Source organism: Leptidea sinapis, chromosome 1 (genome assembly GCF_905404315.1).
Source record: "Leptidea sinapis chromosome 1, ilLepSina1.1, whole genome shotgun sequence".
NCBI classification, from domain to species: domain Eukaryota; kingdom Metazoa; phylum Arthropoda; class Insecta; order Lepidoptera; family Pieridae; genus Leptidea; species Leptidea sinapis.
The window spans coordinates 13485171-13497406 of NC_066265.1; the positions used below are offsets into that span (position 1 = coordinate 13485171).

The 12236-nt window shown below is 36.8% G+C and overlaps 1 protein-coding gene across 1 annotated transcript in view; it reads right to left on the bottom strand.

Moving 5' to 3' along the window:
* Nucleotides 1–4156: 4156 nt before the first annotated feature.
* The window catches only part of LOC126966574 (PHD finger protein 12), a 36218-nt gene continuing 28138 nt past the window's right edge, over nt 4157–12236 (bottom strand). Inside the window, exons 12-14 of the mRNA XM_050810708.1 lie at nt 11650–11791; nt 6753–6910; nt 4157–4935 (exon numbers count right to left, since the gene is read on the bottom strand). Of these exons, the coding sequence (XP_050666665.1) occupies nt 4728–4935; nt 6753–6910; nt 11650–11791 (508 nt within the window). The 3' untranslated portion in view covers nt 4157–4727. The remainder of the gene's footprint in view (nt 4936–6752; nt 6911–11649; nt 11792–12236) is intronic.

The following is a 12236-nucleotide window of genomic DNA, read 5'->3' on the forward strand; positions in this document are numbered from 1 at the left end:
TAACACTGTCAGTTTGGGGCTGGTTACCCTGTCGGTTAGTGTTGGATTTAAGGTGAATAGTACTGTCGGTTTGGGGCTGGCTACCCTGTCGGTTAGTACATGGTAGGAATTTGTGATTTTTGAGTGTTGTGTCGATTTTGGAAGATCTCCGGCCCGGACGGCACAAGCGCGGGCCAGGCCTTAGTTTAAATCCTGACCTTGACCGGGTTGAGCATCATCAACCTCGTCTTGGCCATAGGCTTCACTAGATGTGTTTTGAAGGAAATTGACACGTGAGGGTGGTCTGAGAGGCCCTTGTTTCTGAAAGGTATTTTGTTGGTTACGGAAACGATTGTTATAGTCGCGTTTCCGACACACTGATATATCGTGACCCGGTATTTTACAGTATCGGCAAATGATACTTGATGATGGGATTGTTGATCCCCGAAAATTAGAAGTTGAAGGCTGTGAATTGGTGTTTGGATTTGGTGACCTTTGTGGTTGCCGATACTGATTCAAAGGTTTTGGTTTGTGCTCATTATTAGGATTTCTCTTGAAAATACTTTGTTGAATTCTCTCTTCAGATATCGCGAGGTTTATGGCCTCGTTAAGATTCTTAGGCGACCTGCATCTCACAATGTTCGAGACCCGTGGTTGAAGGCCCATAAGGAAATGGTGGAGGGCAAGATCCTCCATAGCGGCTGTACGACCAGGTAACTCTTTAGCTTTAGTGTTAGACAAGGAAATTTCGGTTAATAATTGTGAGAGGCAAGTTTCCACTCGAAGCGAATACTGGCTAACGTTTTCCTGTGGGTTTTGCCTACTTTCTTGTAAGTCCGTAAGAAGATGTGAATAATGTTTGCGTTCACAAAACTGGGTTTTAAGAAATTCTCTGAGTTGATCCCAGGATGTGAATTCCTTTATAGAGCAAGCAATTTCTGCCTTTCCATGCAACTGGCTAAGAATATATTTAAAAAGAACTGGTCTTTGTGAGTCGGAAGCTAGCTCATATGCGTTATTAGAATTAATTATAAATGAATTGACTGATTCTCGGCTGCCGTCGTAAGGTTTAATAAATTTAAATAGGGTATTTAGGTCTAATTCAGCCATGACTGTTGCTGCGAGAGTGGCTCTAGTGATTCTTGGCGAATGTATTGGTGATTTAGTTAGATCGGTGGAGGCCTCGTCCACTTCGGGGATGTTAATATTTAATTTAGTATCTTCAACCTTGGAGACTTTGGGCATATTACGTCACGCGACACGTCGCAGGTGTAATGATGCTTGACATAAAATATATAAGATCTTGTAAAATAATTAACAAACTAATTGATTATAATAATTTTAACAAATAGTCTGGAGGGACCCTAATAAACAGCTCTAGACAAAACAATGACAAAAGACTTACGATAAGGCGGCTAATACGGCGAATGCCTCGAGCATTGATGCGATAAGACGTGATTCCCGAAATGCTGACTCTTCAGTCCTTCACGACGATTGTGTTGCAAGTTGCACGATGAACGACACTGCACGATCACAGGTTCACGATTTTGTGGATAGAGACTTTTTGATTTATTGGATTGTATATGATTTAAGATTACTGGAGATTTTGATTACACAATGAATAACACTTTTCACAATCACAGGTTCACGGTTTTATGAATAGCGATTTTTGATTTATTGGGTTTAAGATCACTGGGGATTTTTTGATTACACGATGAATAACACTTTTCACGATCACAGATTCACACTTTTATGAGTAATGATTTTTATTGGTTTATGAATAATTTAAGGTCACTGGGGATTTCCGTATCCCACCGCTGCCACCAAAAATGTTATGGGTCTCTTTTGAGTTCGCTTTTTAAAAAAAACATTTATTTAACACAAAGAAATATAATATATTATAAGGAATATGAAGACTTGATTATACAATAATAGTTTTAGAGACCCTTGGGCAGAACCGTAACTTATGAGAAGCGAGCACGAACTGACTGCCCGCGCGCAGCTAGGGCTTATATTACTGATCCAATAATGCTGGTTGAGATGGAATAGCAATTAAGTCAGCATTAATACCTACATAACTGGGGTATAACAGCTCGTCACCTTGAGACATAAGATGTTAAGCCTCATTTGCCCAGTAATTTCACTAGGTACGGCGTCTTTCAGACCGAAACACAGTAATGCTTATACATTACTACTTCACGGCAGAAATAGGCGCTGTTGTGGTACCCATAATCAAGCCGGCTTACTGTGCAAAGGAGCCTCCCACTGGTACTGGACTTAAGTGTATCGTTTCTGAACGAGCATACCTTGAAGGAGATAAAATAAATTTGAATGATTATCTAACATTTTGTGTATAAATCATCTTTTCCCGGTACCCTTTTTGGCAGAATAGTATACAGTATACACTAATTATTACTTGGATATCTATGAGTCACATATGCTTTTAGATACATGCCAGATGGTAGAAGTCATAGCTATACATTCAAATATTAAAGCTCGATTGTCTTACATAGCTAGAAGTTATGGTATATTAATATACTACGGACTGGTATTCTCTTACAGCTGGGTCACGTGATTGGCTAAAGAATACGTCAGCAGTTGCGATGAGTGTTTTCAAACTATTTTCGATTAAAACAACATTATAGATGTGAGCGACACGACAATAGCAATGAAATGGCGAGCTGTCAGTATGACACTCGTTTTTTTTTATTTATTTAGTGGCACGGGATGCATATGACACTTGTCAATGTGATGTCGTGCCACTGTGATTGATTACCCGATGTGAATTACCCGAGAAAACTCTGTTTTTAACTTAATAAAGCAATTATGAACTAAGAATTCAATAAAGTAATAAAATTCAAATAACCAGTGGGAGGCGTTGCACAGGAAGCTGGGTACCACAAAGGCGTCTATTTCTCCCGTGAAGCAGTAATGTACAGAAACATTACTGTGATTCGGTCTGTGAGGCGCCGTAGCTTGTGAAATTACTGGGAAAATGAGACTTAACATCTTATGTATCGAGTAGACGAGCGCAATTGTAGTGCCGCTCAGAATTTTTGGGGTTTTCAATAATCCTGAGCTGTACCGCATTGTAATGGGTAGGGCGTATCAATTACCATTAACTGAACGTCCTGCTCGTCTCGTCCTAAGGGACGAGATAATTTTTTTTATGAAAACTTATTTTCATAAAAAAAAAATATAAATAGATGAATCACACGAGTTATTAAGTAGTTAAGCTTGCTTAGTAAATTATTTTATTTTCTTTAAAGAGAGGGTAACTAAATTTAATGAAAAAGGCAATCAATGGTAGCACTTATCGTGACGTAGTCATACGGCAACTCAGTAAGAGAATACCAGTAAGAATCCAAATTATTTGAGTTTTCTTGAGTGTTAATTCCGCCAGTCTCGTGCCAGATTTTGGCGACTCAACATGTCCTGAGAATGCCTCGTGTAGAGGCGAAGCACGTGTCGAATTGTTTAAAGACAATTATTGGCGGAATTAACACTAAAGAAAACTCAAATGATTTGGATAATTTTGGATATCCGCAAAGTAACGCCTTCTTCAATAAATTTCCTACCAGCAAGGAGTATATTATTATACCATGGTAGAGGTAAACGAGAACGACATAGCCCACAAAAGGTGAACAAAAGTCGCCATTTTCCAAAAATCAGCAGATCTACATCCGGCTAGTATGGCGCGTGTGATTATAATGAATATATCTATAGTTTTGTATGAGAGTTGCATAAAAAACTTATGTTGTAAGAATCGATATGAAACAAACTAAGATATAAATAATATTTGTTTAGTCCAAGATTCATTATCATCATATACTATTTTGTAATAAGATATTTGTGATGAGACTTTAATGTATTGTATAAATATTTAATTATAATTATCTATTAATACGGCTTTACTCACGTTTTTGTCGGTCTCGACGACGAGTAAGAGGTGGGACGTTATCGCGAACCCACCACACTCACCCTGATGAAGGACCTCCGAATGGTCCGAAACTAGTCGGTACCGACACCGACAAAAACGTAACGCCGTATTAATAGATAATTGAATAATGACTCACGAAAGTTTTAATAATTTAATATAATTATAAATTAGGGATAGCCGGTTTGCTTAGGGATACGCCCAGCGCTCTAACCACCAAGCCAACCATCTTGATTTTTATTTATTTTATTAGGAAAACAAACAGCATGACGTGACATAAATAGGTTAAAAAAAAGTATACATCTATTAACCATTATTTGATGACTGGATAAATCATAGTTTTCTTCAACTTACGAGTTGATATAAAAATTAAGTTTGTATATTTTTAGTCCCAAGTGACAAAAAATACTAAGAAACAACAAAATAATTATACAAATAAAATTTTGAAAAAAAAAAAAATTGAACGATACGGCACTGCAAGAGTCTGCGGTACTTAAACTAGTGATGACAACCTCAGCAAACATCGATAGATGGTGGGGAACTATTTACAAAAAAAAAATGCTTACTTTAATACGTGAATTCTTGAAGTATAAATAACACGAAAAACGAACGAAATTAATCCAAACTGCAAAAACACTTCAGAGTACTGTACGCTTCTCCCGCAGCCATTTGTATTCGTCAAAATTAGTTCTCTGGACGCTCGCGAGTGGCGCTTCAACTAGGCACAAAAAAAATTGGTGTCAAACATATGGAACAGCCTGTCCAGTGGTATTTATACAGGTCAGTGATACGAAACAAAATGGTCTACATTTTAGAAAGCGGGTTCTTCATTTGGGCTCTCATATGGGAATGATTTCACGTCTGTAACACTGAATATATACTTGAGGCAGCCGAACTCGACCAGAGCCCCGTGCACCAGCAGGGCGGAGCCCTCCCACGCAGCATCACAAGGCGGCGGCTTCTCGGGACACTTGCAAAATTGCTGTTCATTCATTGGTTGAGTCAACGAGTCGGTTATCCTGTAAGTGAAAACACAAACATTGACTTTTAAATAGTTATTTCGAGCAGTAGCGATAGATCTTTAGAGCTTGAATTAATTTTTTGTAAGGATGCTTCGTGAACACGATGGTCGTGATTAATGTCATAATTAGTGATCGCTTTTTTTATGAAAATAATGGACGAGACGAGCAGAACGTTCAGCTGATGTTAATTGATACGCCCTGCCAATACAATGCAGCGCCACTCAGTGCCATATTGAAGTACGCACAATTCTGGAGTAATAATTTTATTAAAAAATTATAAACATACGAAATTTAATTATTTGTACTTTGCAAGTATTCGAATTTCTCATAATTTATTGCACTTTTCATGAATTTAATATCTCGCATAAAATAAAATAACCTTCAATAATATTGAAGTATGCATTATTTAAATTTTATTTTTACTTCTGTCATTGCTTACATTTGAGACTTGTTTTTATAAGCTGCGTCATATCTATTTATAGAAGTTTATAAACAAGTCATTGTGTTGCCAAACTCACACCTTCACATAGATAGATGAATAGCGGTGGAAGATTTGTTAATAACTTAATCCTTAATTATAGTTCTTTTTGAATAACATGTAAAGTTATTCATTTTTATATTCATACAATTTATATTTATCCTTAGATCCAAGACTTACGTACTGTGACGTCTAAGGCGCTACCTCCACAGGTGAATGTATCGAGACAAGTTCACGCTTTTATCGTATCTCCTCGATACGACGATACTCCGATGGCGACAAACCAAAAAAAAAAACAATTTTATTACTGTTTATTTCTCTGTTACGATATTCTGGAAAAGTGCACGTTTCACTCGTTTTTGTTAATTAAATTATTGATATTAAAACATTGTTTCCAAAATACCTATCAGATATTTTCTAAAAATAACACAGTCAGGCACCTCGGTAATGACATCTCACTCGCTCGTGGAGGTTGCGCCTTAGAGCGATGAGCGCAGTAAGAAGTACAAAATTTTATGTTATATTAAAAGATAAGGACCCTAAAAGCGGCAAGAAAAAAAGGCACGAAAAAACGTGTGGCCCAATTTGTGTTTATATGCAGACAGATGAAGCTGAATAACATCAAGTGGTTTGTCTGTTCGCTCCGTTATATAAAAAAATGTGTGTATACGTATGTACGTACGTATACTTATATATATATAGTATGTGTAATTACGTATGCACGCAAGAAGTTATAATTGTTTTGCGTCACAAAACAAATCCTTAAAATTATTTATCCGTAGTGAATAAATTATTGAATATTAACGAATACGGCTGTATTGACTTGAACCCTTTGCATTTTCTTATAATGGACGAAGAAACCAAAAAAATTTATTAATGTCGCAAACGTCAGAAAATTTCTGAAAACTTATATTTTTAGATGTCGTTGTGCGCGCGCAACGTAATAATAGTCAAATAAGTTTATTTTCAATAACATCAAAAAGGTACAAACTTCCATATGTTTTGCTTTTATGTGAATGTAATTTTGAAGTTATAAACCTATTAAAATATTATTTTATTGTATTTTCTTTTGGTTTGGTCTTGTTACCAATGCTCTAAATAAATAAAACGAAAAAACAATCAATGTAATTTGTCATAAATGTGTCAAATATCAATAATTGTCATTATTGAAAAGACATATTTTACCAACTTCACTCTGATACTTTTGTGTTACAGTGATGCGCGCGCATCTTAAAATATCACTCTCATCTTTTTTTCATAACGTGCTTAAAGAAGTGTATAATGTATAACTTCAAAAGTGTTTCGAATTATTATGTCTGTCCGGTGTATCACTGACTTGAACTTAGGCTTGTCCTTGCTGAGGACATGTCGCAGAGCGTCCGGTCGGTCGCGCGTGTCCTTCGTGTCGTGTTTCGACAGGTCGAACGCGTACAGCACGCCGTTAATCCGCGTCCCGTACTCCGAATAGTTGATCAGCTCGAAGTGATTTGTTACCTGTAATAAAAAAAAAACAACTACTTTAGCTTTGGACTACATAGTTAGGATTAAAATGTAGTTAGTTAGTTGCTTGCATTCTTATGGACAATCTTTTTTTATGAAAATAATGGATAATCTCGTACTAAATAACAGAGATTAGCATGAGGCGACCTTACATAATTTGTCTAGATAGAGTCTCTTGCTGTTAGATAACCGATAAAAACAGGCCAGGAATATTAGTTTAAAGTGCGTTACAAGCTACGTCTGAAGCCCGGTTTCCACCAAAGCGGAGAGGAGAGGAGACGAGAGGAAATTAGCCGCGAAACGGTCATGTTATTTCCACCAAAGCGGAGAGGAGATGTGAGCTGTGAGAGCTCGAAATCAGTTAACTGATATCTACCAAGGGAAGACGTCATGTCGTTACAAAAGTTATATATTAATTTGCTTGAGGAAGAAGAAACAAACAAACTTAACTGAAAATATTATAAAAAATAAAAACCGACATCGAACAAACACTTTATTACCGACTATATTATGTTAATGTAATTATATATTAGACTATATTTGGAGCCTCCTCCTTTTTTGAGTTAATACTTTGCTAAACTTCTAAAGTCGGTGAAAAGTACGGAAGGAACGAAGAAGTGTGCGAGACACGGATGAGGGGCTCCGCGCCGACCGCCCGGCCACAGACATCTCACATGTCCGCTCTGCCGCGCCGCTTGCTCGCTCGCGGCACAAAATCAAAGTATAATGAGACATCTCTCCTCTCCGTTTGATCCATTAAAATTCCTTTAGAATTCTTTTTGATGTCATTTCTAATAACTACTAGATACTACTACCGCTTCGGAAACAAATGGCGCTCTGAGAGAGAAGAAGCGGCGCAAGAAACTCTCCCAGCATTCTTTTTTTTGCGCTCTTTTCAATAATAATATACAATATTGTACAATCATTTCTATCGCTATAAAATTATCACAATCTAGTCCCAGGCTGTCCGATCATTTAGATATTCAGCAGTGGAGTAATAGCATTTATGAGCCATTTTTTTTAAAACATTTAAATTTATTTATAGATAATGCCTGAACAGTGGCTGGGACTTTATTATAGAAGTGTATACATTTACCCTTAAAGCTATTATGTATCTTATGAAGCCTACTAGAATTAGTTACAAGCAATCCCTTATTTCTAGTGTTATAATAATGAAAATCACTATTAAGAGCAAAAAGGTGACGATTTTTGTGAACTCTCTAATCTTTCAAACTGCATAAGCCGCAGAGCTGAGTCTATCTGCTAGATGAGCAATATGTGGACCCCACTGAAGCTTTTTATCTAACGTGATACACAAGAAGACCGTAGTGTTCACAAGTTCCAATCTCTGGTCATTTATAAGTACGTTAGTTTGTACCTCCGCTGTGTTTGGTGTAATGAACCGTAAACACTTTGTTTTTTTACTGTTTAAGTGCAGATTATTCGTCTCAAACCAACGCACTATCTTTGAGAGTGCATTGTTTACCTCGTCATCAATATCTGCACGTCGCTTCACTTTAAAAATAAGTGAAGTATCATCAGCAAACAATACAATCTCATGGCTATCATCTACCACAAACGGTAGATCGTTAATATAAATAAGAAACAAGAAAGGACCGAGAATAGAACCCTGTGGAACACCTAGTCCCACAGGTTTACCCGAAGACCGTTTGTCATTTACATCGACTATCTGAACTCTTTCGCTTAAATATGATTTTAACAGATTTAGGGCTCTATTTTTCACTCCATAATGCTTTAGTTTTAGGAGTTAAGTTTCATGGTGGACGCAGTCAAATGCTTTGGACAAATCACAAAAAATGCCCAATGCATCCTGTGACTCTTCCCAGGTGTCAAAGATGTGCTCAATGAGTCTAGTACCCGCATTAATTGTTGATAAGCCCCTAGTGAAACCAAATTGATTTTTGTACATTAATTTACAAAAATGCATTTGTAGCTGTTGAAGCAAAAGTTTTGCAAAAATTTTACTAAAAACAGGCAGCGCTGAAATAAGTCTGAAATTAGCAGGGTCAAAAGAACTGCCCGATTTAAACAAATGTATAACTTTACTGTATTTCATGAGGTCAGGGAACACACCCTCATCTATGCATTCATTAAATATTATTGCTAATTCAGGTGCTATAATGTCAAGTATATATTTTACAATATTAGTCGAATGGCCCCATAGGTCTATTGTATTTTTGAGGTTAATGAATTTAAAGTTAATTTATTATATCGCTATCTCTAACATTCTTAAATTTCAAATCAGTGGAAGATACCGGTACGTGTAATTTAAGCATATCATGTGCTGCTTTTGGTGAAGAATTAAGAATTAAGGTCCCGATAATAATCGGAATTTCGGAGAAGTATTTATCAAATTCATTTGCAATTTCTATTTCCGAATTTATAACGCGATTATTAATATTTAAACAGATAGAGGTGTTACGGCAATTCGATCTACCAGTTTCATTCTTAATTACACTCCAAGTCGCTTTTACTTTATTATTTATTTTATTTTTACCGAAGCTAAACGGAGAGGAGATGTTGAAATAACGAAATCTGATTAGTTATCAAAACGCACTCCACTCCGCTTTTGTGGAAACTGGGCCGCCTTACACTCGCGATTTGTATGACACTTTGTGTGTGTGTGTGAATTCCTCAAAATAGAGGTTGGTTCTAAATTCAATTTTTTTAGAAGTTTTCACAGCTGTCTAGACCTTTAAATGATCTTAGGTTGAAACATAAATTAAACATTTCAGATGACAAATTCAAAGCGGGCGAAAGACACAATATCTAGCAAGTGTACTAAATAGCTGATCAAAAACACACTCATTTGTGACATTATGGCGTTATCTAGAATAAATAAGGCATTAAGACATCTTTAGTTTCCACCTGAAGAAGATTGTATATTATATTATAATATTTTGCAACTAAACACAGGTATTTAAATTTAATATAAAACACAAACTTAAATTTAAAGTTTAAATAAAAATTTAAAATAAGAATAATAATGGATTCAGAGAATTATATCGCACTTTCTACTTATATACTGGTTATGATTCCTGTTTGAAGCGAAAACTTCTTTGAAATCTCGAGCGTTCGCGTTATCGAAATGTTTATAGCAGTATATCTGTAGCTATACAACTATCGTATTGTGCAACATTAGTGCTGTGTGTATCTTAAAAGTGAAATTGAATAGATTTAGTGAAATAGTGTTTTGTTTTATAAGTATATTATTAAAAATAAATTGAAATTAATAATTTAATTGTTATTAAACAATGTGAAACTTCAAATTTTAATACTAAACGTTCTAAGTTTCCACTTCTGTCGGCGAATTTTTTTATGATTGTTGATTAATAATAATGATAATTGATACGATGGTTGGGTGATATTATAATTTTTGGCGTGTCGTGCAAAAATGGAATTCACCGGCAGGAAGCAAGTGAATCAGCTCTTCGGAAACGCCAGGTGATCAAGCCGTTCACAGAACACTAGGTCGCCGACAATTCGAGCTGCTCTGCGTTGCACGCGGTCAAATGGATCGAGCTGATACTGGGGTGCGCCAGACCAGAGATGACAACAATACTCCATGCCAAGTGCTGCAAGCATGATATTTATCGAGTGACATTCTGGAGCGCAAGCCTATATTACACGTTCGATACGGATCGCACCAGTTCGGTGAAGAATTTGATTCACCAACGACGTGCATTGTGATTGGTGTGCAATGAGTGACAATATAAAAAAGCTATCGCTATCATATTATATTGGCATTACCATTACAAAGGCGTGTGAAGAGAAAGAAATCGTGAAAATATTGGCTTCAAGACAGAGATAAATTGACGCACGTAAAAGTGTTAAATTAGATTCGTTTATACGAAGAAATAGATGGTTATATATAATAAATTTGTTTCAATCCCAATTGATCACTCGTGCTCCAGAGGAGGTTGCAGTCTCGTTCAGCGCGTCCTCCTCCATCGCTAACAGGATAAATATCGACCAGAAACTAGACGCTCGATATTTTTCGACGATACTTAATAGATCCAAGATTTCTGGATTTTTAGAAATCCAGCGATCCGTATCACGATCCGTGATACATTATACTACACACTCGATAAATATGGTGATCCTGGATCGAGATCCAAATATCGCGATAAATATCGAACGTGTAGCATTCGCCCATATGTGGCCGGACCTGCGCTTTGTAGAGCGCTAGAATGTGAGCCGGCTTGAAGTATTACCGTGCTCCATTAACGACGCCCTAGAAGTGTGATTTTTAGCATATTTAAAGTCGCGTCGACACGTTGGCTGTTTCGAGCATACTATACAAGTATAACATGAATTGCCATAGGAACATTTGTGCACTGATTTCTGTTGCCGTTTTGATGCTTTGATCTTCTGCGTATACTGGATCTGGATATGTCCACTGTGCGCTTTTCAAGGAGCTTTCTTCCACGTACTACAAAGTTGTGGAATTAACTTCATTGTGCGGTGTTTCCGGGACGATACGACATGGGTACTTTCAATAAAGTGCGTACACCGGAAGGTTTAAGGAATTAAAGGCCGATAAAGCTCCTGTGATTCCTCTGGTGTTGCAAGAGAATGTGGGCGGCGGTGATCACTTTACACTAGGTGACCCGAACGCTCTTTTGTCTTCCTTTTTCCATGAAAAAATTTTTGGTTTATCTTATTGTATCACTCTTCTTTATACTGTTATATGTGTGTCCACACGCACTTACCTCGTCTCGGAACACGACGGCGTGTTTGTCGGTGACCCGGCGACACCGCGCGTCCAATACCAAGCCACTGCTCGACGAGCGACCAATCACTAGCGATGACGCTCGCATCGCCACGCTATCACCCACTATCACTTCACTTTTTCTGTTGACATAACGATTGACTACGTATTAATCGACAGGACACTAACTACATATTAACGACAAAAAAAAACAACATTTATAAAAACCGGCTTCAAAAACTGAAAAGTCAAATAACTAAAAATTTAATTTAATACACCTCTTATGCAAATCTTTAATATTAATAAAATACTATTATTTATATGTGCTACCTATTGATAGGTTTTTAGTCAATGCCAAGCCCTAAACTAAATAAAACTTAATATTACAAACAGCTTACTTACTGTAATTATTTAGGTTGTCTGGCCACACGTGTCTGTCCACTTGGGTTGTTTTGTTCTAGACGAAGCTATCCCGCTCAAAGCCACGCGTGGCGTGTGTACCTTTATTACATTTGGCTTGGCACCGACTTCAAAGCTATCAATATGTAGCACATACAAATAATAGTATTTTATTAATATTCAAGGTGA